Raw genomic sequence first — 27,312 nt, forward strand, 5'->3', positions numbered from 1 at the left:
AGATCTTTACTGGCAAGAGGGAGGCTGAGAAGAAGAGAGGCTAATTGCGCTGGTTTGCGGCGAGCATCGTAACTTGGCGGGTTTTGTTAGCGAGTATCTGCGCCGCATCTTGGCCTATCCCTTCCCTGGTGGGCATGAACGGTATTGACGTACAGGGTTTGAAGATGGCGTCAGTCTAATCTACTAGTTCCGTGCTGCATGAGACTGCATCCCATCTTGGCCTCTCGCAGGAAGCCTTGTCCGTGCCCGACGGTTGTGTCGGGTAGGGCTTCTCCATGCGGAGAGAAACTGGCAGAAGCCTTGGTTACATCCGACGCTGATTTTCGATAGGGTGACGTTGTAAAAGGACAGCCACTCTGCCCTCTTGATAAGTCGACCGATATACTTCTGTGTGGCCCGATTTGGCCCTCAAGGGCACCCTTGTCTACAGATTGCAGTGGCTGGCCAACGACATCTCGTGTAAGCAGTAAAAATCCATCCAACTAACATCACACCATCTCTCCCGCAAAGCATCGCAATCTACGCTCTTCGGACCGTCGTGCGATGGACATGGCTGCCTTGTTGTGGCTAGAATGCAGAGCTCTGATTTGCCCCAGATTATGCCGTGCAAGCCGCCGCCGCCGCCGCCCAAACAAGTTGAGACAATTAGAGAAGAAAGCCACCACCAGCCTGACATGCTGTACGACAAATGAAGTGAGGAGGCAACGGCACGCGATGGGGTCAGAGCACTGCCCGCTGATCACTGGACATGTATCCTTCCGTCGCCAGTCCAGCGCAAAAGCTTCCTAGCGCCGGGCCAAGGAAGCAAGAAGAGCGGAATGGTGTCATTGTCTTTTGGCCTGACGGGCGGCTCCATCGTGGCAAAGAGAGGCAGCGTGGATGCAGTTCCTCTGCGCGGCAAATGCCCAGCTGCCGTCCATCAAGGTGTGGTAGGTGGATTGTGCGCTGTGCGATGTGATTGATGTGCGCCGGCTTAGATGAATTCAGCCAAGTTGATTAACTTTTTGTTTAAAGGCCTGCCTCCCCCCCCCCCCCCCCCCTCTCTCCCTCCCTTGGACGTAGACTAGTTTTCTTTTTCCGACCTCTGTTGCTCTTCTCATTCTAAACGCCATAAAATACTGATTTCCAGTATTCTTTCATTTTTTCCAATCTCCTTCTCCCCATTTCTTTCTACTTACTTCACCACCCCTACCCCCCGTCCCCTCCGATGACCTCCATCCCCGTCAACCCCGCCGGAGAGGGGGGCCCCTCATCGGCCGCCGGTTCTCGGCCCCGCATCCTCGTCCCCGAGAAGGTCTCGCCCGACGGCCTCGCCCTGCTCACCCCGCACTTTGACGTCGACGTCCGGCAGGGCATCACCCCCGAGGAGCTCCTCACCGTCATCCCCACCTACCAGGGCCTCATCGTGCGCTCCGAGACCAAGGTGACCGCCGACGTGCTGCGTGCCGGCGCCGCCCTCAAGGTGGTCGCGCGCGCCGGTGTCGGCGTCGACAACATTGACGTGCCCGCCGCGACCGCCCGCGGCGTCATCGTCATCAACTCGCCGGCCGGCAACATCGTCGCCGCCGCGGAGCACACCGTGGCGCTGCTGCTGGCCACCGCGCGGCACGTCGGGCGCGCCGACCGCGGCGTCAAGGACGGCCGGTGGGAGCGCTCGCAGCTGGTCGGCGTCGAGGTCGGCCGCAAGACGCTCGGCGTGGTCGGCCTCGGCAAGGTCGGCCTGCACGTCGCGCGCATGGCCAAGGGGCTCGGCATGACGGTCGTCGCGGTCGACCCCTACGCGAACCCGGACATGGCCCGCCAGGCGGGCGTGGAGCTGCTGCCGGGCCTGCGCGAGATGCTGCCCGCGGTGGACTTTTTGACCATCCACACGCCGCTGCTGGCGACGACGGCGGACCTGGTGGGCGAGCCGGAGCTGAAGATGATGAGGAAGACGGCGCGCGTGCTCAACGTGGCGCGCGGCGGCGTGTAAAGCGCAGGAGAACGTCTCCATGGACGTGTGCACGCAGGTGCTCGAGATCCTGCGCGGCGGCCTCCCGACTAGCGCGGTCAACGCGCCCATCATCCTCCCCGAGCAGTACCGCAAGCTGCAGCCGTCCGTGGCGCTGGTCGAGAAGATGGGCCGGCTGTACTCGCAGCACTTTGCCGGCGGCAGCGGCAGCAGCGCGGTGGTCGGCGGGCGCACCTTCGAGCTCGTCTACCACGGTGAGCTGGCCGGCATGCCCAACACGAAGCCGCTGCTGGCCGCGCTCGTCAAGGGCCTGGTCGCGTCGTTTAGCGACTCCAACGTCAACATCGTCAACGCGACGCAGATCGCCAAGGAGAAGGGCATCACGGTCAGCGAGACGCACGCGCACGACTCGGCCCGGAACCAGACGTACGTCAACCTGGTCAGCCTGCGATCGTACCCGGACGGCAGCAGCTCGCGCGGGGCCGGGGCCGCGCAGGTCATCGAGGGCTACGCCTCGAACAAGCGGCTGTACATTTCGCGGCTGGGACGCTTTAACGCGGCGTTCAGCCCGGAGGGCACGCTCATCATCCTGCACAACTACGACCAGCCGGGCAAGATTGGCGGCGTCGGCACGGTGCTCGGCTCGCACGGCATCAACATCCGCTTCATGCAGGTGGCGGCGCTCAGCTCGGAGTTCAGGGCCGGCGAGTGGACGCCGCCGACCGACGACGGGCTGCAGCCGAGCCGCTCGCAGGATTCCCTGGCGGACGTGGCGACGCAGCAGCAGCGGCCGGGCGACGAGGCGCTGATGATCCTGGGCATCGCGGGTAATGTGGACAAGAAGGTCATGGATGATCTGCAGCAGGCAGAGGGCGTGTTGGATGTCAGCGTGGTGAATCTGTAGAGGCAGATGTTTAGAAGAAAAAGTGTCAATTGAGAAAAACAAATACATGCACAAGACGACGCGCATCTAGTTTGGCGTGGCTAAGGTATGGAGAGAGAGGAAAGTCAGACGAATCCAACAACCTGCCATGGCGCCGAGAAACAAGATTCGCATTCCCAAACGTCGAAAAGATCCAAATCAACCAGGCGTAATTTGCTTCATGACCTACTGCGACTCATGCTTAGATATCCTCATAACCACCATCGAATCTAGCATGGCATCGGATTGCGCGTTGTTGAGCTTCCAGAGGATTCCCTCAAACCTAGCGCACGACCTGTTCAAATCGGCGAGGAACTCGTCATTCTCCATCGGATATGCCATAACCCGTTCTATAAGTGACTTGAGTCTCTGAATCCCCTCCGGAAGGCCATCCACAGGAAATTCCTTCATAAACTCGAGTATTCTTCCCAGCTCGGCCGAGCACTCTTGGCCAAAGGCCAAGTCTTCCGGAGTACGATAGCGGGAAGCTCCAAGATCTTTTTTCTCTTCAGGCATGGCGAGAGAATTTTGATGATGCTCTGCTGGTGTGTTGTCGATGGCGGCTTGGTTGTGTAATTCCGCGAGCAGAGCCTTAGTTCGTGTTGGCGCAAAACTTGTCGATGACTTTGCGGAGCTTCCCTTTGCCCTTTATCTCTTTGAGCTTCTCGTCGCAGCGTTTGATCTGCTCCTCCGCGTATTTTCGCAGGCCTTCTTTGTCCGGTACTTGATACTGGTTGATAAAGTAAAGGATCTCTCTCATATGACTCTTGGCTTGATGGTAGCCGTGCTCGGTGTGTTCCCGTTGCTGGGATTCGCTCAGGTCTTTATGGTACTCGATTATTGCCAAGATTTGTTTGATGGTAGGCATGATGATAAATTGTTGATAGTGCTCCGCGGGAAAGTTGTCGATGGCCACTTCGCTGCTCTAAGATGTTGACGAGAATTCAAGGGACGCAATACGGCGCCAAGCCACCAGGTTTAAATAGTTTTCCAGCTTGAGCCATTACTCCTATGTAACGTATAGAAAGGTGCATTCATGACGTATGAGGACTATGAGGACTATGAGGAGGTTCTGGCTACAGATTCGTAGCAGGTCGTACCCGGGTCTAGTATCAATGCGAGACCCAAGAACCTAGGAATCATTTCATTCGCACGAAAGCCTAGTATCAATACTGGATAAAAAGGAAAACATGGGAATAGCCCGCCTTTGGGGTGAAGATCATGGCATTCTTTCTTTGTTCCTCTCCATGCAGCAAGTTGGGCGCAAAAGACAAGGACTTCCGACTCACAAAGAGTAAACATGCCTCGTAGAAGCTCGGCCTACGTGCTTGTGCGCAGGGCGGCAAATGTAGGGCGTTACAAGGCCTTTGACATGAAACGTTCGACGTTTTAACCACAGTACAATGGCTCGTTCACACTCACTATCAACGGTTTTTAACACAAGTAGGACGACACGGGAACAGTTAAGCCCTGGCAGTACGTGGGTGCCCTGCTGCCTAGGTGTGCTGGCCGATTAAAATCAGCACACTGAATAATATAAATTTTAAATAAAGAAAATCGTAAACAATGTAATTACTAAATATTAAACAATGTAAACAATGTAAACAAGAGTAATACAAGAAAGTACATGTCTAACTCGACGCAGCCGAGTGTCAGTGAATACGGTTAGCACGAAGAAGGTGAGAGGAAGTCTGCACGGGAATAGTGGCAGGGAAGCTATAGAACGGTATACAATTCTTGAATCATGACTATATCGATGACTGAGCCAAAGCAGCCTTCCCTCAGTGGCCCCTCGCCGCGATCCCGTAGCTTTATAGCTGCCTCCTCGCATAGTCATGCCACCATGTTATAAAATGCTCCTGTCCAACTTGCCCCCCTAGCATGAGGTCAACTCGATTCGATTTCTGATGGATTCTGCCTGGTTAGTACTTTTCTTCTGAATTAAAGTCTTGGGGTCTAACTTGCTATCGTGAATGCCTCTCACTATCGTAGGCCAGACTCACGCGAGAGACAAGACGATCAAAACATAAACATTTCATCTTTCGGAGCAAGCCCGGGCCTGGAGATCTCACTGAGACGAACCATACGGCGCTCGTTAATTAGCTCGTCTCGCTGTCTGGTCAGGGCATCCACTCGGGGGTCATCCTTCTCGATCTTCTGGATAGCTAAATCGAGGATACGAATCTCTGCGTTGAGGATACAAATAATCTCCTCATAGTCAGGCTCGGCCTTTTTGTCTGCCTCATTATCGGCATTATCCGCTCTGTCTGTGATCACCTGGCGGGTGTCGGAAGAAGCAGTTGCTGTTTCGGACATGGTGATGGGTTGTTGGTGAAGGTTAATCGGTCCCTGGTTGCTTAAAGATGTTGATAACTTTGGAAGATATGCATAACGTACAGTGGGAAGCCACTAGGTTTAAATATTTTTCTTCTTGCTCATTGGGTTTTAGGAAGACCCTTTGGCAACGCAAGGGGACGTTTGGCCAGCGGTGACTCGCAGCAGAGAGCGCCCGAGTAACAGCAATAGTACGTGGGCGCGTGAGGCATAAGGCGCTTTATTGTCACACTTGGTGGAAATGCGTTGGAATCAATACATCAGCTCACCATTCAAAAGAGAAACATGCGTCATACAAGGCCAGTCTGTGCGCCTAGTCTGACGAAAAGTAGGCGGCGTTACGCGCTCAGCATGGACACTTTATGGTTTAGCTGCGGCGTACCGGCGCTCTCTCCCTCTCTCCCTCACTTAGACGCTTGTATCTACGAAGAGTTACATACCATCTCCTTGTCACTCACTTTAGACGCTTGTCTCTACGAAGAGCAACGTGCTGGCGCACTCACTGTTTCCGCTCCGACCCGACTAACAGAGAGGACGCGCAGGAATGTTCAAGTACTAGCAGTGCACAGAAGCTGCCCACTGTCTGGATGTGCAGACTGATGGTAAAATTGGGAATCGAATCATCAAACGAGAGTAATGAAAGAAGATGGTTCTGCGCATCCAACTAATCTGGCGCGGCTAGGCGAGGCACATACAAGGCTGTCTGTCGCCCGCCAACTCGTCCCCCAGCTTCAACTCGGCTCAACTTTCAGAGGACGCTCTGGATTTCCATCGCTAATTATTCTTATTCGTCTCATTTCCACAGCCGTCACTATCATCGCCCCGTTCCATCAGCCTGTAACCTCGCCGTTAAAAGTCATTTAACTATGGAAAGGATGCGACATCTCCTTTCTTTGGCCTTGGAGGATTGCCACACCTCCTGCTTTGTCTGAGATTCCACTAAATTAACTAGGTATGTCTTACTATTGACGTATACTGCGATTGCTGTTGGCTCAGAAAACGGAAGCGAGACAAGCGGCCCAGCCCGTGCTCTCGTACGACACTCCGAGTTTCCAAGATTCGAGTAGAACTTCTTACTTGACTTCTTTTTAAATTAGTCTAGTTTCATCTAAATAATGCACGACTCAGTTGTCAGGTTGTACGTACTTCCATAACAGAAAGGCAGCAAAGAGCCACGGCGAGAAACTCTTGTCAGGCGACGTCAACCCCCCAGCGACGCGCAGAGTTGACGCTCACCTACAAAGACGGAGCTTTTCTTGTACAATAGTTTTGCAGTGCATCACGCCAAAAACAAGGCCAGTTTCTAAAACGGCTCCTCAGGAAGCACAGTGACACCTTGGCGCCGACCCCGTGTGTAGCTCTGACAAAGTACATAAAGTCCCGCCCCCTACCAGCGTGTGATGAAGGAAGCCCAACGTAACACGCACAAACACACACCTATTTCCGACAAGAAAATCCTTTCAAAAATAAACCCCCATGTCTGAGAGCGAACCACAACAGCAGGTTGCCGCTGAGCTTGACGCCGAGATCCTGGCCAACACGGCGTGGGTGACGCAGCACATCGAGCGGGTCGAAGCGACCTGGCGGGCCGGCGCGCAGGAGTCGGCACTGAGCCTCATCGACGAGGGTCTGGTGAGAGTCCGTAGATGGCGCGACGTGCGGCTCTGGGAGATGCTGCTGCTGCGGCAGCGGTACAGGGTGCTCATGATGATGCGCCGCCGGGAGGAGGCCGAGGAGGCCCTGGGCGAGGCGGATCGCATCAGTGAGAGCCTGCGCAAGCTGTCGGATTGAAACAGAGTCCAAGATTGTACAACGGCGGCAATAAAACTGCACAACAGGTAAGTGTTGGAGTTGCGGAATCCGTGACGACGGTGCTGTGTAGTTGAGCTGACTGTGGGTAGACAGGGTCCTTTCCGGTTCATCATTCACATCCCGCTTCGGGATAACCATGTCGTGGTCGAATGGTCACAAAGCATTTTAGTTCACTGCCAAGCTTTGGAGTTTCCACGGTTGATACCTTCCTCCGGCATTGCAAGCCAACTGTCCCACTTGCGCTGAAAAGGACGGCAAGAGACCGACAGCGCAGACTGTCCATTTCATACAAAGACGTCAGTACCAATTTCTAACGCTTTTTACATGTGACACTGCACACAATCCATGCCAACTTCCCATGGTGCAAAAGTCCCGCTAGCATTCTTCTTTCCGATGATGTATCTGTATGGACCGTCTCCGTGTCCTCGCGCAGCATATCCCCAACACTGACGTGGGCGACGTCGAACCTCGCGCTGATACACTCACATTGTGTAGCCCTGCGCGCCTCGCGGACACCGATTACTCCAATGCCTTTATTTTAGGCTTGACGCATCAAGGTATCAAGGAGTGTTTAGAGTGTTTGCGTGGGACGTGGGATATGGGACGAGGGGACAGACCTGTAGAGAGGGTGCGACAGTCATTTCACGTCAAAGGGAAAAGCAATACCCATCTATTTTTATTTGCGGAGGGTAAGACATTGTGTAGCAGAGGGAAGGGATAGATGGGCCGTTACTGTAACAAAAGGCCAAAGTAATGTCTATTAATGTCCTTTTACAAATAGCAATTACTCATCTAACCATCGGGAACGGCAACATTGCTAATCATATCCCTACCAATCATCATGCTACCTTACCATGAAAGGCCTGTAGGAGAGAGATAATACCTGTGCTACTCTCAGGTCGAGAATGGCCATGATCTGTCCCAGCAAAGCACGACGTTCAGACTGCAGTAAGTCAGGCGTACACAGCATCGTAAAACATTCAAAAAAGGACCTCAAATCCCCCAAGTTTTGCCAATATTTCTTCCCAAAAACCACATCCTCACCAAGAACCACATCCTCACCAAGAACCACATCCTCACCAAGAACCACATCCTCACCGAAAACGACAAGACTCCCAAGAAACCGCCAAAGCTCTGCCAGAATCCAAGACGCCCAATTTAGACTCAGAATCCAAGATGCCCAATTTAAACTCATTGCCCGAGCTGAAATAGCAGCTACAGTTCCGCATGGGCCTAGCCAATGGGCAGCAGGAGCTTGCTTAATGCGGCGTATCTTGTGGGCGATTTGGCAAAAGAAAAAGAGGCTTCCCACATGCTCGCGTGCATCACCGGGGACATCGAAAAAAACAGTGACAGAGGCCGCGGGGCTCTGAAAGACCCTGAGCTCTCTGAATTTGAGAAACTGGTCACGGATGCCCTGAAAATTGGAGTCCAAGGAGGAGGTCCCTCCGCTCGCAACAATCCCGGAATAGGAAGGCCTAGCTCCAGAGCCTCCGGGAGCAGGTGGAAGCGCAAGAGAATAAGAGGGCCGTCAAAGGCAAGGCGGCAGAGGCCAACTTAGTTGCGGATTGATGCGTCCACATGGTTGTTAGTTGGTGTCCTGAGTGTAGTTCGCAGGTCAAGGGGGGTTGTTGGCAGACGTCACTGACGCCCGTGCTACCCCCCGTATCTAAAAATATTATTATCTCTTGTTTTCAAAAACGCTGCTTCATTCAGACCCTCGCCGGTGATACATGGCTCACGGGGCAGCGAAGGAGCTCTATAAAGAGACGCAGAACCCTCGCGCCTGCTTGCGCAAAAGTGCACTCATACCTGCTCCAAGTACATACACAGCTCCAAGACGACAAAGGCACCCGTGAACGACGCCGCTGACAACCCAAAACGAAGACGCGACACCTTCACAGGAAGAGACCGCCCGGCAATCCCATACCCCCCCCCCCCCCCCGTGATGTCCCGCTGGGATTTTTTGGGCTGGTTCAGGGCTGCTCGAGAGGACTTTCGCGAGCACCGTCGCGCTATGGACCGTTATTTCCGCCAACCGGAGCCGGGGGACCCTCGGGTTGAGCTGAGGAGGGTGCCTCAGCACAAGAGCCCAGAGAGGGGGAGGGATACGCCCCCTCGGAACGATACGAGGAACCACGACCCAAGAGGCGATAGGGGAGAGTCTTCAGCACGTCAGCGCGAGAGCTCAAGGGAGCCTACGGCCTCTCGGAACGATGCCTCGCGGGGAGATGCGCACGCCCGGGGAGCCTCGAATAGGGGACATTCTGCAGAGCATCATCGCGACACGTCTATGGACAGGTATGAAGTCCCTCGGTACGATGCAAGGCGGAAAGTTTCGTCCCCCCCGATAGCCTCAAATAGGGGATACTCTGCAGCACATCGTCACCAGGGGTCAAGGGGCGGGCCTGCAGCCCCCCGGGGTGATTCAGAGCGAAGAGCCGCATCCGCCTCAAGAGAGGCACATTGGAGAGAGTTTACAGCACGTTGTCGCGACAGGTCAAATGACAGGCATCAAGCCCCTCGAGACGATGCAAGGTGGAAAGGCGAGGATCCCGTCCCGGCGGACTCGAGCAGAGGCGTGCATGCAGCGGGACGGCGCGAGAGGTCAGACGATGGGGCTGTGGTCCCTCGCGACGAGACGAGAGGAAGAGGCAAGCAAGATGATACAGAGAATTTGGTGGCGGGGGCGACGGCGTGGATGGACTTTAGCAGGGGAAGTTACACCGCATCTCTGACCGCGACTTGGAAGTCCACGACAGATCACTTCCGCTCAGCCAAGCTAAGGCAGAGGGAGCAGAAGCCCCGGCGTACGAGCAGGAATGGTCGCTATTGAGTCAAGAGTACGCGTGCGGCCGTTTAGGTAGGTGCGAACTGGATTCGGGCTTGCTCATACAGCTGGAGATGGCTTTCGATGAGGAATGAGTGATTCAAGGTGGACATTGAGACGAGTTTGAAGATGCGGATTCTTCTTAGTTTCTTTTTGATTTATTTTGAACGGTGGTTTTCCTTCGATAGATCGATATGTTTATACAATTATATAGATTGATGGGTTCATATGATCGTCTTGCGTTCGGACTGCTCGAGCCATGCACGCCATAAGTATGAATCAACCGCATATAGGCCAAGAATCACAAATGTCATGGATCTTAGGGTCATATAGCAAACATCAGGGATTCTCGGCCTTGCGAGCTGCTATTGCTCGATCTTTCTGGGGTCGCTGTAGCTGCGTAGTTGATCTGCAGCGAAGTGGTTCACGTAGTGCCCGCCATGGCAGTAACCAACGTCCCATTACGCTTCTGACAGACAATACTATTCATTGCTATAATAGAGTAGCACTGTTAGATCCCTGGTGAGAAAGTAGTTTTACATGCAAAACTACTCCTTGTTTCAACAAACCACGACAATCAGACCACCGGTGCTAAAGGCGTACAGAGCATCATAGAAGCTCTAGAAGAGGTCTATAAAGAGACATCAAAGCACACGTCCGCTTAGTCAAGGATGCACTCTCACCCTTCTCCAAGTGCACTCACTTCCCGGATATCGAAAAGCGGTTGCCGGCTCGTGCTGCAGCCGAGGGAGGTCCAGTTGAGCTTTTACGTGGCTGAGATTTTGCGCATGCGGGGCAAGAAAGAGGTGGCCGATGAGGGCGATGAATCTAGCCGCCCATGTCATCGGATGCGTCAACAAGGCCGAGAAGAAGCGTGTCGGCCCTCTTGGCCAGGAAGAAGGAGGCGGAGAAGAGGAAGGCGGAAGAGATCAGGAATTTTTGTGGCCCTTGGGATCGAGCATAGGGATGCGGGGCGCCGGTTCCGCAACGAGGAATGGCGTGCGGCGCATCGGTTCACGAAGAAGATAGGAAATCGAAAGAGTGATGCGACTCGTCAGTTCACGAAGAAGACAGGAGGTCGGAGGAATGGCACGACTCGCCAGTTCACGAAGAAGTCGGTATATTGCAGGACTGAGAAAAGTTCGCGCCAGGCCAAGCGTCAGAGGAGAGATATAGAGATGCGTGCGGCACAGGAGGCGGACGACTTCCTTGCGCAGTTGAAGAACATGCTGCCTCCGCGTGAGGACAAGAGTCAGGGCCTTCAGGTCAAAGATGTATCTGCGCTCGTTGTGGTAGCGCCCCAGAACGGAATTGAGGCTCGTTTTCATCACCAGCTCGACGTGGTTCTCAGTCAGGGGCGAGCTATTCAACGTGGTTGTTCCGGGGACATTGAAGTTTGGTTTCCTCGAGTTGCTTTACATTTTCACAACGTCTTTCCTTGGTTAGATTATAGATTAAATAGGCTTCATAAGTTTGGTTCTTCCTATACGCCAAATTATGAATATTTCTAATTAATTTCTTGAGTTCTCGAGCAAAGTAAATCGTAAAGTCGAGGCAAGCTTCCGGGTAAGTATAGATGCGAGGCTCGACTCTCGGCAGTAGCCGAGAAGCCAGCCGGGATGTAACGCAGCAAGCACTATAACAAGCAATGTCACGTTCCCGTCTTGTCGATACCTTTTTTGATCCTTTTGGACTTTCGTTCCCCTTTCATTTCCTCTTTTGGCTGAGAAGTGGCTGAATGGGGGCCAAGCCAGCCCAAAAACGACATTCAATGTTTAGTATTCGGCTGAATTGCCCGATTGAGGATCAATTCCCAAAGAAGCACTCTATTGACGCCAGCTGAGGGAAACTGATATCGCAGCAAGTCACATCCCGTTGGTGCATTGCATATGGCGGGCGGCAGCTGTCGCTCGGCGATGAATCGGCGATGGTGATGGTTCGACCGAGGTTTTGCAGGGGGGGTGGACGTGTGGGTGGTTCCTGGGGTTCACCACGACGAGAAGCTGAGTCTGGATGGAGGACAAGGGGCTTAGGAGGAGGCTGCGAGATTTTCTAGATGCTTCGCGTCGAGGGCAAACTTTAAAAGCTGGGGGAAACGTTTATGACGGGTGGACATGGCCCGAGTACCCGACGAGGACCGAGGGGAGATGCTGGGGATGGGAATGATCCTTGGGGTTTTTGGGGAGGGGAGGAGGTCGCATGCTCAAGGCCAAATGAATGCGATAAGGGAATAGCTAGGCCGAGGCTGTTGATGTGATGTGAGTTGATACGGCTTCGCAATCAGCATGAGATGGGGGTGAGTGAGTGCAGGGGCGGGGCGGTGGATTGGACGGGATCGACAGGGTAAAGCTATGTATGTATGCCGGCCGCGGGGAGCTTGCGTCTGAGAGCTGGCGCTCGGTATTGACAAACTGACAGTTGAGTCGGGGCCGAGACATGATGCACAAATACCGTTTTTTATATCACCAGCTCACTGGCTCTAAACCCTTGTGCAACGGTTTCAGCTGTGGCACACAGTGGCGGGCTGCGATACAGTCATGCAGTGCTACATGACGGTGCACATGTGTGGGATGATTGGTACCTAGATAGGGAGAATGAGATCTAAGTCTCGGAACAGCTGTGAATACTGTGCAATGGAGTGATATTGTCTCTTTGTCTACAGGGAAATAAAAATGCAGTGAACTGGGATGATGCATCAATATCAGCCCTGTTCGGCGCTGATTACAGGGTCCCGTCCACTGAAAGTCCACTGTAGCCTTGCTGTGGCGGTGCCGTGTAAGCGCTCGGTGTACCTGCCTGGTGCCTGCAGCTGCTCCTGCCCACAAAAAACTCGAGTAGTACGAATCCTTTTGTTTGCCGCCCTTATCAGGATCAACCTGGATGTCCAATATGCATGTACATATTAATTGCTTCGTATGACCAAAAATAACACAAAAGTTGAGGAAAAAAAATAAAAGAAAAAACCCTGAACCCCTAGGCATATATCTTTCGGTGGACCTTGGCCCCCTCGTCGCGCCAATCGAGCGTGCTCTGTGGCGTCGCAGCGGGCCATGACGACAAGTTCTCGACTCCCACTTCACTGTATCCGTATTAGCTGCTGTTCGCGTAGTCATCTAAAATGCAATCTAACCAGTGAGTTTCCAACCGCCTACCGAGTGAGTTACTCACTAAATACCATGTACATACATCCATAGCTAGCATCAAGGCCCGCCGGGTCCTTGGCCCTTGGTGTGGCTGACTGCATAGCACCATTGAACCCGATAGAGCCTCAACTTTGCACCGCTTCCGGCCCATTCTTTTTTTTTTAAACTCCCTCGACTGAACGACCCTGCCCACCCACCAGTGCCGACCTACCAACTTATTACGAACTTTCTTGCCTCGACTACTTGAGCGTTAAAGAAAAGGCAGAAAAAAAAAATCACCGTCCTTTTTTTTTTATCCCATCTCATTGTTCTTCTTCCCATCCTTTTTGTACCATCACACTCCATCACGGCCTTGGCCCAAGCTCCTACTGCCCCATCCGTCCAGACTCGAGAGGCACGTCATTCCCAAGCCATCCGCAGTCATCCTTGTCAGCGTAGCAACGAGACAAGACAAGCCACCAACAGCGGCCAACCACAACCACCCCCGGCTGCTGCTCCCCTTCCCACACACAACTTGGATAAAGTCGCACGGGCTGCCCGCCACCGATTCGCTCTTTTCTTTCTCCCGCCCGCCCGCCTTCTCTTCGATCTTCCCCCAGTACTGGACCTGACTGCTCGCCACACCTCACCATGCGCAGTACTGCTTCGGCTGGCGGTATAGCTAGCCTTCGCCCTGCCGTTCTCGGCATGGCCCGGGTCGTCGGTCTCGGACTCTCCTCCGTCGCCGCCGCGCCTCTCTCTGTCCAGAAGTCCAATCACGGCGAGGATGAAGCTCCCGCCACACCTCTCTGGGTGCTCTGTGTCGCCTCAATGGCCCTGGTCCTCCTCGGCGGTGCCTTTGCTGGTCTAACCATCGCGTAAGCTACCTACCTATTTGGCCGCCCGCAATTCTCAATCCCATCCCGAAACAAAGAAGTAATTCTAACACACCATCTACAGCTTGATGGGCCAGGATAGCATCTATCTCCAGGTCCTCTCAGGCGACCCTGAAGAACCCCAACACAAGAATGCCAAGCGCGTCCTCGACCTCCTCAACAGGGGCAAGCATTGGGTCCTCGTCACCCTGCTCCTCGCCAATGTCATCGTCAACGAGTCGCTTCCCGTCGTCCTCGATCGTACCCTCGGTGGTGGCGTCGCCGCAGTCGTCGGCAGTACCGTTCTCATCGGTAACACCTCCGGCATCTATCCCAAATACCCGTCGCTCTAGCTAATTCGTCCGCGTCGCAGTAATTTTCGGCGAAATTGTCCCCCAATCCATCTGCGTCCGATACGGCCTGCCCATTGGCGGTTACATGTCCAAACCCGTCATCGCCCTCATGTACTTTCTCAGCCCCGTCGCCTGGCCCACGGCCAAACTCCTCGACTGGATCCTTGGCGAGCACCACGGCACCGTCTACAAGAAGAGCGGCCTCAAGACCCTCGTCACCCTCCACAAGTCTCTCGGCGACCTCTCTGAGCGCCTCAACCAGGACGAGGTCACCATCATCACCGCCGTCCTCGACCTCAAGGACAAGCCCGTCTCCGAAGTTATGACCCCCATGGAGGACGTTTACACCCTCTCCGAAGACCACATTCTCGACGAAAAGACCATGGACAACATCCTGTCCTCTGGTTACTCGCGAATTCCGATTTACCGCTCTGGCCAACCCACCGATTTCGTCGGCATGCTCCTCGTCAAGACCCTCATTACCTACGACCCAGAAGACAGAATACCCGTCCGCGAAGTGCCTCTTGGTGCCATTGTCGAAACTCGCCCCGAAACGAGCTGTCTCGACATTATCAACTTCTTCCAAGAAGGCAAATCTCATCTTGTCCTGGTCTCCAACAATCCCGGCTCTGACCACGGCGCCCTCGGTGTTGTCACGCTTGAGGATGTAATTGAAGAGCTTATTGGAGAGTAAGCGTCCCTGGACTACTACATCTTTAGTATTGCGATACTAACAGTACTAGGGAAATCGTCGACGAATCCGACGTCTACATCGACGTTCACAAGGCTATCCGACGCCTCACACCCGCCCCCCGCGCTCGCTGCAGCCACGTCGACGCTGCCGCTGCCGCCGGACACGCCGGGACCGCCATCGCCGCTAAGAAGACGTCCGAAAATACGAGGCTAGTGGGGTCCGAGGAGACGGGCGACGGCTCCCGGCTCAAGGTTGGCTCACTGGGCGCCCTCAGCGACGGCGGCGACGACCGATACAGCCCCAAGGTCGCCGTGCTGATGAAGCGCCGCGGCTCCGCCGGCCCGGACGGCCGTTTCGAGGCGCCCATCGCCGTCAAGACGTCCCTCAAGGAGATGAAGTCGTCGCAACTGCGCCTCGGCCCCGCCAACCGCGCCGCCCACCCGCGCAGCAACACGCGCAACGTTTTCAAGATCAAGCAGGGGCTCACCCCACAGCGCATCACCACACTCAAGGCGGACGCCGGCGCCATAGCGGCCGTCAACGGCGACAGGTCTCCCTCGACGCACAGCATCGTAACGGCGCTGCACGCAGACCTAGATCACCACTACGAGCCCCTCCCGGCCGCCGCCGTCGCCGCCGATGCCGAGCAGCAGCTGCAACAGCCCGACGACGAGACGACGCCGCTGCTAAACTCGGACACCAACGGCGCGGAGACGATAAAACCGTACGGGGCGAACGGCAACTCGAAAAACAAAAAGAGCAAGAAGGGCAAGAAGAAATGAAAGGACGCGTCGAAGTTGTATTGACTAATCAGAGTGGGAAAACTGCTACCATCTACTTTTCTGGGTCCATTTTTGCTTTTTGTTTATACTGCAAGCTGGAATAAGTTTTCAGCTTGCGCTGTCGTGTAAGTCGTGCAGCTGGCGTTGCACCGCAGACAGCTTGACCATCGAGTCGGGCCACGGCTCCTTCAAGCCGGCTCATTGTAATTGGCGTTTGTTTTCCATACCGTTATTTTCATAGCATTACCAAGTTGCAATGGCATATCTATTTCCCATTCTCATACGCATTTCTATACCATACTTCATAACAACATACAACCACAGCGTCTCATTATTCGTAACCAAATCAGGGGCCGGTTTTAGTCGTACCAGATGGCGTTCATGCCGAACCCGGGCTCCGGCACGCGCACCCTCGCCACGCGCGCCAGGAACTCGTCCTGCCAACGATACACCTCCAACCACCCCTGCTCATCATCCGTCAGCGCCAGCCACTCGTCCGTCCAGTCCGCCGGCGCCACCGCATTGCTGTGCCCGCCGCTCGTCGGCGTCGGGTTCAGCAGGATCTGCCTCTCAATGCGGCCATCGTCCGCCAGCTTAAACGCCGCCACGTAGCCGGTCAACTCCGCGCTGTTGGCGCGGCTGCTCGCGAACAGGTACCGCCCGGAGTGCGACACGGCGCACACGTCCGCGCGGTACATGGTCCACCGGTCCGGCACGCCCGGCGGGATGAGCGGGAAGTGGCGGCCCGTGTACGCGGGGACCTTGGTGGCCGGGTCCAGGGCGTACTCGCAGATGCGGTTGCCCTTCTCCATCAGCAGGTAGAGGTGCGCGCCGGAGGGGTGCAGGGCGACCCAGCGGGGGTGGTCGCGCGCGTCGGGGGCGTCGATGGCGGCGACGAGGTTCGGGGCGGCGGCCGGGTCGGGGAGGTGGTGCACCCAGAGCTTGTTGGCGGGGAGGTCGGCGGAGTAGAGGAAGCGCTCGTCGGAGGGGTGCAGGGCCATGCCGTGGACGCCGCTGTCGGGCTGGTAGGGGTAGTGCCGGGCGGGAGGGGAGGAGAGGAGCGCGCCGGTGGAGGCGGAGGTGGAGAAGACGGTGCCGTGGCCGGCGTGTCGGTAGAAGGGGTTGCAGTAGACGGAGTACGGGGGCTGGCGCGCGGCGAGGAGGAAGATGGCGCGCGTGTTGGCGTCGGGGGAGGCAGCAGCGGCTATACCCGAAGGCAAAGTGGTCAAGACTAGGAGCTTTTTGGGGCGGGGGCGGCGCGAGGGGGGGCATGTCTGGGGGAGAAGAAGCACTTACGGTCGTGAAGCATTGGGTGCGAGGCTTGATGCTCAATGGTCGTGGCATCATGAACGGCAAACGACGACCACTTCTTCATGGCCGCGCCGTAAATTGCCGTTTTGTCATGCTAGACATAACCATCCAGTCAGCGAGATGGAAGGAGGAGGGGGGTAGCAGCGCGCACGTTAAAGGTCATCCAGGAGATGGGCTCGTCCTCGGGGATGGCGGTGCGCTTGACGAGCTTCAGCGTGAGAGCCTCATCGTCAAAGGCAAAGGTGAAGATGGCACCAGGCGGCGTCCAGGTGCCGACCATGAGGTGGTGGACGGGCATGACTGCGGGATGGTGATGTACGAGCTGGGACGGGTTTATGTTGTCACAAGAGATTGGGAATAATGCTTGATGGTAATGAAAGGAAGAGAAATAACCATCTATGGCCAATTGACAAGATCTTGATCGTTGTATTCCTCCACCTTCTTTCGCAATCGGACCCCGAGAACTTGGTGATAAAGTGGGGTTGCCCGTCCGGTCGCCGGCGGGCGGGGGCGGCTTTCCGTCTCGGGAGATGCCAACGGTAAATGGCGGAATTGAACAAGAGGCTACGACTAAGCAGGAGCCCAAGCGTTGAAGAACGGCGTTCCTTTACCCGTCCCCTCCATCGCCATAAGAAGCGTTTATCCCCCCCCCCTCATCCACATTTTCATGCCTTGTCCATGTCCGCCTTACAGCCCCGCGTCATTTTCTTTTCTGAAATTTTCCTTCATTTTAAATCTCTTGACTTGCCCACCCAATTCAATAGTCCATCTCATTTTGTTCTGGAAGCCCGCTTGCTGGCCACGGAAATTACTTTGCCCCGCCGTTCTCCTACCCTCTCATAGTAGACAGCCGTCGTTCCCGGCAGCGCCGAAGTCGAGTGCGCGCAAGTACTCACCAGTGCCGACACAAGAAGAGCCTGAGATGCGCAGCTGCCGCCTTTCTCTGTGGATTCCGGTATGCAAGACTTCCATGCAATCTCTCAGATTCCTCTGCCTTGTTTGCATTCTCAGTCCTGCGCATCTCGTCCCTTGCCGTCTGACAGCTGTCGGAACTCCGCCGGGAAATGACGTCGAAACCCCGTCAAGGCCAAGATTGCTATTATAGTACAGATTTCATAATGATAGAACTTAGAAAATGGACCCTGAAAACCCAAATCTAACATCCCCGAAATTGAGGACCGGTTTGCATACTGCGCTTACTCTAGGCAAACCAGCATGCCGGTACTGCAATAGATTGACTCACCGGCACCACCGCGCATCACCAGCGAAATAGCACAAAATTTTCCAAAACGCCTAGGTAGTCCCAGATTAATCACCAATCGCCCCCAAAAAGCCCCAACTCCTTTTATTATTCATTTACTCAACGCTGGGCCAACCCCCCGCACGTCTCTCCTGCAGGCATGTCACTCAGCCAAGTTGGAGTTCCCGCGAATAAGGTGGGGGTTGTCACGGCAACGCCCCTCCATAAACAACGGCTCACCATCGCCTTGCATTGCCTGATGCGCCATCCACGCTGAATGGCTGTGTTCTTCTCAGCGGTCAAGCAAAACTTCTTTTTTTACTCTTGCTCTCTCTTCCCCTTTTCTTTTCTTGTCTTCTTCTTCTTCTTTTTCTTTTTTTATGTATCATTCTTCCCGCTGTTCGCGGTATTCCGTATTCTTTATACTCATGGGCCTCCATCCTTGAGCACCTCTTCAGTGGTTTGCTCAGCACCTGGGTCGGGAGGTAGACGATTCTTGATCGACATTCTAGCTGGTTTCTCGTGTCATCTATTCTACCAGCTGATGAAGGCCATTGCGTCCAACTCCCTCACTACTTGGCCTGCCGCCTAACCCCGACGTTGTCCATCAACAACAACAAACACGGTAGCTACAGAACAGCAAACAGCGGGGACCGTCTAGTCTCTCATCCGAAAGAAAGATGCCCATCGGAAATCTAGGAAAGCCCACGGCTCTCGCGCTCGGCGAAATTCAAGGCAACCAGCAGCATCATGGCTCCCGCTCGCCGGTCAAACCCCAAGACAATGGTGACCCTGGCCGCTCCAAATCTCCGACCAAGTCCGCCTTCACAGGACTCAAATCCATGGGCGACAGATGGGGCGTTGGAAGGGCTGCCGCTCCCTCGCGCGAGCCTTCTCCCACAAAGCCTCCAAAGGCGAAGAAGTCCTCCACAAACCTCGCCGGTCTGCTATCGCGACCAAGGTCCTTTATCAACCTACAAAGAGCCAGTGGCGAGATTAGTCGGCAGTCCTCGACAAGCGATAAAGAGAATCGAACCCCAGAGCCAACGATGACGGATGCCCCACCCATCTACGCCCAATTCACATCCACTAGCGACGGCAAGACGAAAAAGGCGAGACCCCAATCGTGCCACCCTTCACTGCAGAGCTCGGCTCTACAGTTTCCCGGCAAGGGCACGCCCCGGACCTCCCAGGAAGAATCTGACAGCAGCCCAGCTGGCACAGCTGCCTTCAGAGGCCATGTGCGTGGCCGGTCCGTCGCTACCGCCGAGCCGACTATGAACTCGGACGAAATCGCGGTGCACCTCGAGGCGCTGCTCGATCGCCGCAACATTCCGCAGAATCAGCGCTACAAGATGCGCAATCTCAACGACACCATCAAGATGGAGTTTATCCGGCAAGACTGGGCCGAGATGAGGGCCGGTCAGACCGGAAGCCTGCCCCGGAGCGACGGCGGTAGCGTTGACGCGTCGACGACCGCCGTCGAGTCAGAGGCCGAGGACGATAGCAGCAGCAGTAAGCGCGGGGACCGCGGTAGAAGCCGCGGCCGCAGCTTCACGTTCTCGCGCAGCAAGCGGAATCGGTCCTCGTCCAAGAAGCCAAAGGCGGAAGGGTCCATCGGGCGTCGCTGGCGCAGCAAATCCACAGAGAGCATCGGGCGCGACCACCCGGAGGCTGCCTCAAGTGGCGGTGGCACTACGGGCTCCAGCGTACTGTCCAAGATAAAGTTCCAGCAAGGGCCTGGCGACTACGTTGCGTATCTCCGCAAGGTGCAGAAGCCGGAGGCGGTCGAGGTGGGCAAGCTTCACAAGCTTCGGCTGTTGCTTCGCAACGAGACGGTGGCCTGGACGGAAGAGTTCATCCGCCGTGGTGGCCTGGAACAGATTGTCGGTCTATTGAACCGCATCATGGAGGTCGAATGGAGGTAACGTACAACGGAAACACTTTCTTTACTTGCAGGAAGATTCTGACAAACTCAAAACAGAGAGGAGCACGAAGACGCCCTGCTCCACGAAAACCTGCTATGCCTCAAGGCGCTGTCTACGACGGCGCTTGGCATGGAGTACCTGCACACCGTGCAGGCTGACCTCCTTCCCAAGCTGCTGCACCTCATCTTCGACCCGGAGAAGAAGGGACCCAGCGAGTTCACCACGCGCAACATCATCACCTCGGTGCTGCTCATGTACATGGCCTCAGCGCCGCCCGCAGAGCGCGTGATTCGTGCCAAGAACGTCCTCGGCCACCTGCGTGACCCGCAGCCGCGGGAGGAGGACCGCCCGCCGCCGTTCCTGCTCGGCATTCACCAGGAGCGGCCGTACCGCGTGTGGTGCAAGGAGGTTGTCTCGGTCACCAAGGAGGTCTTCTGGATCTTCCTGCACCACGTCAATGCCATTGCCCTCCCCAAGGACGCGGCCGGAGCTGCACAGCCCGACGACCCAACGACGACCACCTCGTTCTTCAACCCCGGCGCAGAGCAGCCGTACGCTTACATGCATCGCCACTTCGCCGCCGAGCGCCCTCCCGTCGCCGCCGCGCCGTACGTCGGCGGCGTCGAGTGGGACGCCACCAACTACCTCGCCTCGCACCTCGACCTCGTCAACGCCATCGTCGCGTGCGCCGCCACCCGCGACGCCCGCAACGCGCTCCGCTCGCAGCTCCGCGTCTCCGGCTGGGAGCGCTGCATGGGCGGCAGCCTGCGCCTGTGCAAGGAGAAGTTTTACGGGAGCGTCCACGCGGCGCTGCGGACGTGGGTCGCCGCCGCCGCCGAGGACGGCTGGGACGTGAGGGATGTAAGGTTCGGCCCGGAGCAGCAGCCCAGCAGGGCCGCGTCGCCGCGCAAGGTACCCGCGGGTGGCAAGGTGGAGGAGCCGCCCAAGCTGGACATGCCCCGGTTTGACCTGGGCCTTTGATTGCTGGAGATTGTCGTTGAGTATATATATATGTCTAGCAGTCGGGAGAGGGTGCAGGAGTTGACCGTTTCAAATCATTGGGGCTGCTCTGGATGGACTATGCCTTGTCTGTATATTTTTTCTCATACTTTTTTTTTCTTCTTCTCTTTTTCGCTTCTATCGTTTCATTCCTCGGGGCACAATCCAACGAGGACCACCACTTTCCTTTCTCAGCACATGGGCATTTTCAGGAAATGGCTTCTACTATAGCATGTTAATGAATTGACGAATATGAATCTCCCATTTTTGGAAGGTTGCCTCTATACTGTGTGTGTTCATGTTGAAATTCAAACTGCGTCTATCCGCGGTGGCGCTGAAACGCTTCCTTGACGGACACGCCGAGGGCCACGTCGGCCTTGGCCTTCTCGTCAGCCGAGGTCAGCCTCGGCAGCAGTTCGAGCACCTGTCCCACCTTGTCTCGCGGGATGACGACGACGCCGTTGACGGGGTCGTTGACGGCCAGGTCGCCCGGCGAGACGAGCACGCCATTGATCGTGAGCGGCACCTCGCGCGCCCAAGGCACACTACTGCCGCCCGACCCGACGGTCGACGTGCCAAGAGCCCAAATCTAGTCGAGCTGTTAGCTTCGATGCGTGTTTGAGTTGAGGGACGGACGAGCGCGTGTGAGGGACGGACGTACAGGCAGCTCCGTGCTTCGCAGTTCCACCAGGTCTCGCACGCGACCCGCCACTATGATACCCTTGACGCCAAGGACCCTCATCCTCAGGGCCATGATGCCTCCGCAGATGGCGTTGGTCTGGCCGGGGGCCTGTTGCATGACGGCGAACGTGCCGGGAACGGCGTTGTCGACCCAATGCGTGTCTTTGGGGAAGTTGGGCGCAGGTCGCTCGCTAGCGGTAGCGGGATCCTCGTTCTTGGCCGTGAAAAGGACCGTTGACACAGGAGCTACCGTGACCTTTTCATGCTTACTGCTCCCAACAGAAGCATCGCCGGAGCTATACTGGGTGAGGTCGGCTATGAACCCCGCACCTGGCACCTTGAGCTTGAGGAGCGCATCGGAGACGTCGCACGCTGTGTACTTTTCTAGCTCATTGAGAGTCTGTTGGGGGATGGCGGCGGAAGACATGGCGCGTTGGTGTGCACAATTAATTGATTTAGCCGATGGTGCCGCCGTTCGGTTGCTGGATATGTGTGTTCGTGGCCGAATGGAGTGTGTGGAATATACTCGTAGCCTAGCAGCCAGAGGCGCCGCCCGGGAAGTTCCCGGAAGTGCGGCCCACACAAGCTTGCGACACGCCGGGTGGCCAAAGGAGCTCGGAGAGCACATTTCGCTCGGAGCTATGTGGACGGCTGTGGTACGCCGAGCTCTGTCGGATGACACTGCCGATGACGGTAGCAAAGCGACTTTACAAGGGACGGAGGAGCCTCGGGTTTGCTGGCCCAGCGATGGCTCGCTATTTGCTCAATGCAGTGATGCGTGGTACAACGCTGGGGCGTGGTATGCAGATGACAAGGCAGAAAAAGGGACCAAGGTCGATCCTTACGTGACGGGTGGCCGTGATACGTTCGAATGCGAAGCAAAGGGACGAGTTGGTTGCGCGGCGTAAAGAGCGGTGATGGCAGCAAGTGAAACTTTGGCCTGTGAAGATGCAGAAAAGGAGACAAGAGTCAACAACGCCTGCCCAGCGGATTAGCCTGGATCTTGCCGCGATCAGTGGAGTGACCCGCCAATGTATGTGCGATGCTGGTAGAAGAAATGTTCAGAGTCAGTCAGCTCTTGCGTAATGCGTGACGCACGCGGAGACTATGCAGACACCATGATGCTACTGCTCGATACATAGAACAACAAGTCGGCCATTGCAAGAATTTGCAAAGAGCTGCAGTAGCCCGCAGCAAGTCGTCTTCTACGAAACTCGGCCGCGGCCTGGAATCCACTGATGAGAGCTTCGGTTATGCTTTAGCCAGCCACTAGAGAACAGCTCGAGCAAGCTAGAGCTCCAGAGGTGCAACCGTTCAACTCCTGGAGAAGCGGCAAGGTGGATATGGTGAATATGATAAGTGTTGGATGGCCGCTATCGTTGCGCGACCGCTGGGGCTCAAGCCATGATGGAGTTGGTGCGTCTGCATAGCAGCCAGACTTAATTCGTATGTACTGCAGGTCGTCGATAGCCGGCTATCTTGTAGGTCTTTGACACGTAGAATTGTCTTGGCGAGAGTGTTGTGTGGGAGAGAAGTTGAGTGTGGATGAGGAGAAGGTCTTCTCGCAACTTGACGGTTGGCCGACAGCTGGCAACTCGCAACTCGCAGCCGCCCACAGAAAATGCGACGCAGGCTGAATGGTCAGTAATAAACGGCCAGCATCGCATCGACATCTGCCGTCAGCCTCCGACCAACTTCGGGCATGAGTACTATTTTTTCTCCAATCGAGACCCTTGCAGCGACAGAGGCTTCGGTAGCCCGCGGCAGAGAAAAATCCAGAACATAGATAGATACATACCAGCATGCAGTCCTAGGCACACCCCAGCGCTGCTTCAGAACGCGGAAGCATACGCAAGATGTTCCGCCATGAATATGCGGACCAAAGCATGCTTTTCTCCTAGCTGCATCTCTCAAGAAGTCTCCTGGTCTAACCTCTTTTTACTAATTACTAGCATTGCTAGAGCGAGAGAGGCCGACCATCTCCACCGCCACTGGCGCTTTTGTAAGTTGTGCGGCACCAACATCTGCATGCAATGCGGAGGGCTGGGGCTTAACAGACTTTAGGCTTGTCACTTTCCTCTCGAGGGATGGCCATCTTATTATCGGGCAGGCTGGGATCGTCGAGGCTTGGTTGCGCCACTAGCCGTAACACATATGTTCGTCGAAGCTTGTCATCTGCCGACTCGTTATTTGGATTACCAACAAGGTGCCATAATGGTGAAGTGAGGTTCTTTCGACCTCCTCACGCTAGTGGTAGGTAGTTACGCGAAAAAGGTTGTCAGACTTTCAACTAACATGAGCGGTGCTGGTCTGCTAATAAATGAGAGCACGCAACAGTTGCGTCAGATGCGATGCAAGTTTCCCTACAGGGGCATGGCTGATGCACTACGGTTGCTGCAGCACATATATCTCGTGCAACGCGATTCCCGTGGAAACGCCATACCGCGACATTCCCGAGTGTCAGATTGTATGTTTGACGACGGTAACCCCAAACAGGCAGCTGTCGCCCACGATCATCCTCACTGAGGTCGACCGGATGGTGGCCGAGCTGGGCGTGCTGGTAAAGTTGCTCTGGGGGTTATTTTTGGTCCCTTGGTCCACGTTTGAGATGGTAGGTACATACATAGCTATGGGCAATGGCAATCTGGTGGCAATCGGTGTCCACTGAAAGCCTCCGGCGGCTATGCCAACAAATGGTGCTAAAAACAAGTGAGCCCAGACCAGTCGTGCGAGTAGTGGTCTCTTAGCCTGTTTCCAGTTGATCATACCTGTCAAAGGGCAACGAGTGGATGACAAGCTGGCGAGTCGAGACGAGAAGGAAGGAAGAACAGATGGGACTGGTGTCGCCATGTCACCAGGCTCGGCCAGACTTGACAAAGAGAAATGGCACAAAGTCCCCACAAGGCGTCCCGGAGAAACGACGAGTATTATTCTTCTCATGTACGGATACCAGACACGCAGCCAGGACAGGCGAGCGATTGTGGTGCTTTCTGCAAGCCTCGAGCAAGCCACAGACAAAGTCAAGGTGGTTCGCATCTGAGGTGTCAAGAAATCCGTGTTGAGACAATCTTCGGTGTCTCCAGACCGGAGGGTTGGGTGAATTACCCGGACACAGTACAGCCACATACGGGTAGTAATAAGTAATCACCGTTCACATACTGTACAACTTGAACCCGAGTCGTCCGGCGAGTTTGGCCGCCCACCCGGCAGGCATGTCGATGAGACCTCGAACCCGTTTATTTGTTGGTGGATGGAACGAATTATTGTCTAGGACTTGCGCAATGCATTTGGAAGGGCCGCAGGAATGACTTATTTGCATTCTTGGAACCAATGTATTCCAGTTTTGAATCAGTTCAGCTTGAGGTACTGCAGTAATAATAAGGGTGGGCGTATGCCCAGCCCCAGATAGCTACCTGACCTCACTACTAACCTCTAATAATGCTGTCCCCTCTCTCGTCACTGTCGGGTCCATCCGCTCCCACATCCCACATCATGCCTAACTAATTCAACCATCCCCTCTTCATCATCCGCCATCTATCCATCTATCCATCCACCCCCCTCCTCACCTCCTACCAGCTGCCTATTTGCCTGCCTGCCTGACTTCGTGCCTCGTCAGCCTTGTTCAAGCCATCACCTCCTCCGGCCACTCTGTAACAACAAACAACCCACCCGTGCTTGTCAGCTCCTCCTCTCGCGCCCGACTCTTCCACTCGCAGCCACCAGGGACGAGTATCACCACTTGCGTCTCGGGACGCTGTCACTACTACCACTAACTATCTCGCCCCACCCCCCACCAGCGCAGAGTCACAGACGCCCAGACGCCCTTGAGCCTCGCCAGATCTCGGGGCGACACCTGCACGCCGCTGCACCGCACCGCACCGGCCGGTACAAGGTCCCAAGGTGTTCCATATTACAACCTAGCCCAAAGCATCCTTCTTTACGGAGCCAGGATCCTCGCCGACCCTTGCTGTCAACATGTCCATAAAGTAAGCTCTCTGTCCCCGTTTCCTTCGTTCTTCATCTCTTCCCTGCCCACCACAACCTGCTCTGCTTCGGACGCCTCCCAGCTACTTCTACGTCGCTGGTTCTCTCGCTGCGTCGGTGCAAAGCATTTCCTAATCCCCATCACCAACTACAATCCACCTCTACTGCACCCTTGCTCGCGCTCTAGCGACCGCTTCCTCGACGTCCCGACACATCCTCATGGAGCCATGGGCTCCGGTCCTGGCCTGTGATGGACAATCCTCATGACTACCTCATCTCCTCTCCCGCTCCGCCTCGGCAAACAAACCCTGACAATTCGCATAGTTGGGTCATGCTCAACGAGGGCGGCTTCGTCAAGCTAGGAAACGAACGCATTCTCCTCAAACTCGACTCCAGAATTTCATGCGACCTCTCTGTGCCGCAGGAGCTGCGGGCAACCGGCGCACAGTTCCATCGCAAAAGCGACAAGGGTTCCTTGTTTCTCACAAATAAAAGGGTATGTATAATTATGCTCTACCAATGTAGCTGCAGAGTAATATCGACTAACAGTTTGTTCTTCTAGATCGTCTACCTACCCGCGAAAGCGATCCAAGAGCCAAAATTCGAGTCTTTCAGCGCTCCGATCCTTAAATTTCAAGATTCATCGACATCCTCGTCAATGTGGTGGGGCTGGGTATGGAAGTCAGATTGTGTTCCTGTGTCGGGCGGCGGAATACCACCAGACATACCGCGAATCGAAGTCAAGTTTACTTTTTCTGACGGTGGCATGATGGAGTTCAACGACGCTTACATTCGGCTCCGCGAGAGACTATTCCAATATCAAGAAATGCGACGAGAAATGGGGCCCGGCGCAGACATCCCCGATGAGCCCTTGCCCGCATACGAAGCTGCGGGATCTGCTCAGCAACCTGCTACTGGCACTTTAGATGTGCCTACTGCCAGCCACGCTCGGTCTGAAAGCTCATCGAGCCGGCGTGCGCCCAATGAACCGCCGCCAAATTACGACGAGGCTCAAGCTCAGCAATTGAGCAATCGACTGGAAGACCACATCCGAGATGGCGTCAATCGAGGAGAGAACGACCCGTAATTTCATCCAACGGCTGGTATTGACATGACAATGTACGAACCTAGATTTGATGACCTGAGCCACCAACGTGGCGTAATGAGGAACGTTCAGTATCTTTGGCAATAAATGGCGTTATGCGTTATAGAGTGCAGTAGCGCGAGAATAATTCTTTCCGTCTCTTCAATTCCATCCCAACGGCCAAGAGAGCCAGGACTTGGAACGGTTTCGTTCCCCGTCCCTCGCAACCACGACATAGTGAGGACACTACACCCAGCGACACAAGCAAGAAAACTATCCGATCAGAACTAAGAAGTAAATTACTTGAAATAATTGATAATTTTGCGAGAAGGTTGAGACTCTTTCATGAAAGCGAAGCCAACGCAGTCGCGTCATGTGATTTTTCACGTGCACCCGCCTGGAGCAGTGGG

At 55.3% G+C, this 27,312-nt stretch overlaps 10 protein-coding genes across 10 annotated transcripts; 6 read left to right on the forward strand and 4 right to left on the reverse strand.

Moving 5' to 3' along the window:
* Positions 1-1,207: 1,207 nt before the first annotated feature.
* On the forward strand, positions 1,208-1,972 carry ISF_02275 (d-3-phosphoglycerate dehydrogenase; the record flags this gene model as incomplete). The annotated part of the gene is made up of 1 exon (XM_018845881.1): positions 1,208-1,972. One exon carries the CDS (start codon positions 1,208-1,210, stop codon positions 1,970-1,972), a length of 765 nt encoding a protein of 254 aa, XP_018706588.1.
* Positions 1,973-1,991: 19 nt separating this feature from the next.
* ISF_02276 (d-3-phosphoglycerate dehydrogenase) lies at positions 1,992-2,855 on the forward strand (the record flags this gene model as incomplete). Its single annotated transcript, XM_018845882.1, has 1 exon — positions 1,992-2,855. The coding sequence occupies one exon, from the start codon at positions 1,992-1,994 to the stop codon at positions 2,853-2,855; it is 864 nt and encodes a 287-aa protein (XP_018706589.1).
* A 610-nt stretch (positions 2,856-3,465) lies between these two features.
* Positions 3,466-3,741, reverse strand: ISF_02277 (hypothetical protein; the record flags this gene model as incomplete). The annotated part of the gene is made up of 1 exon (XM_018845883.1): positions 3,466-3,741. The coding sequence occupies one exon, from the start codon at positions 3,739-3,741 to the stop codon at positions 3,466-3,468; it is 276 nt and encodes a 91-aa protein (XP_018706590.1).
* Positions 3,742-4,892: 1,151 nt separating this feature from the next.
* Positions 4,893-5,189, reverse strand: ISF_02278 (hypothetical protein; the record flags this gene model as incomplete). The annotated part of the gene is made up of 1 exon (XM_018845884.1): positions 4,893-5,189. The coding sequence occupies one exon, from the start codon at positions 5,187-5,189 to the stop codon at positions 4,893-4,895; it is 297 nt and encodes a 98-aa protein (XP_018706591.1).
* Positions 5,190-6,683: 1,494 nt separating this feature from the next.
* ISF_02279 (hypothetical protein) lies at positions 6,684-6,998 on the forward strand (the record flags this gene model as incomplete). Its single annotated transcript, XM_018845885.1, has 1 exon — positions 6,684-6,998. The coding sequence occupies one exon, from the start codon at positions 6,684-6,686 to the stop codon at positions 6,996-6,998; it is 315 nt and encodes a 104-aa protein (XP_018706592.1).
* Positions 6,999-13,622: 6,624 nt separating this feature from the next.
* On the forward strand, positions 13,623-15,675 carry ISF_02280 (hypothetical protein; the record flags this gene model as incomplete). The annotated part of the gene is made up of 4 exons (XM_018845886.1): positions 13,623-13,849; positions 13,932-14,158; positions 14,220-14,889; positions 14,943-15,675. The coding sequence occupies 4 exons, from the start codon at positions 13,623-13,625 to the stop codon at positions 15,673-15,675; spliced, it is 1,857 nt and encodes a 618-aa protein (XP_018706593.1).
* A 359-nt stretch (positions 15,676-16,034) lies between these two features.
* ISF_02281 (3-carboxy-cis,cis-muconate cyclase) lies at positions 16,035-17,284 on the reverse strand (the record flags this gene model as incomplete). Its single annotated transcript, XM_018845887.1, has 3 exons — positions 16,035-16,879; positions 16,972-17,080; positions 17,138-17,284. The coding sequence occupies 3 exons, from the start codon at positions 17,282-17,284 to the stop codon at positions 16,035-16,037; spliced, it is 1,101 nt and encodes a 366-aa protein (XP_018706594.1).
* A 1,622-nt stretch (positions 17,285-18,906) lies between these two features.
* Positions 18,907-21,135, forward strand: ISF_02282 (GTPase binding protein Rid1; the record flags this gene model as incomplete). Its single annotated transcript, XM_018845888.1, has 2 exons — positions 18,907-20,150; positions 20,211-21,135. The coding sequence occupies 2 exons, from the start codon at positions 18,907-18,909 to the stop codon at positions 21,133-21,135; spliced, it is 2,169 nt and encodes a 722-aa protein (XP_018706595.1).
* A 337-nt stretch (positions 21,136-21,472) lies between these two features.
* Positions 21,473-22,261, reverse strand: ISF_02283 (DlpA domain protein; the record flags this gene model as incomplete). The annotated part of the gene is made up of 2 exons (XM_018845889.1): positions 21,473-21,742; positions 21,815-22,261. The coding sequence occupies 2 exons, from the start codon at positions 22,259-22,261 to the stop codon at positions 21,473-21,475; spliced, it is 717 nt and encodes a 238-aa protein (XP_018706596.1).
* A 3,807-nt stretch (positions 22,262-26,068) lies between these two features.
* Positions 26,069-26,905, forward strand: ISF_02284 (WW-domain-binding protein; the record flags this gene model as incomplete). Its single annotated transcript, XM_018845890.1, has 2 exons — positions 26,069-26,314; positions 26,381-26,905. The coding sequence occupies 2 exons, from the start codon at positions 26,069-26,071 to the stop codon at positions 26,903-26,905; spliced, it is 771 nt and encodes a 256-aa protein (XP_018706597.1).
* Between the last annotated feature and the right edge of the window lie 407 nt (positions 26,906-27,312).

Source organism: Cordyceps fumosorosea (genome assembly GCF_001636725.1).
Source record: "Cordyceps fumosorosea ARSEF 2679 chromosome Unknown scaffold_4, whole genome shotgun sequence".
Classification (NCBI taxonomy): domain Eukaryota; kingdom Fungi; phylum Ascomycota; class Sordariomycetes; order Hypocreales; family Cordycipitaceae; genus Cordyceps; species Cordyceps fumosorosea.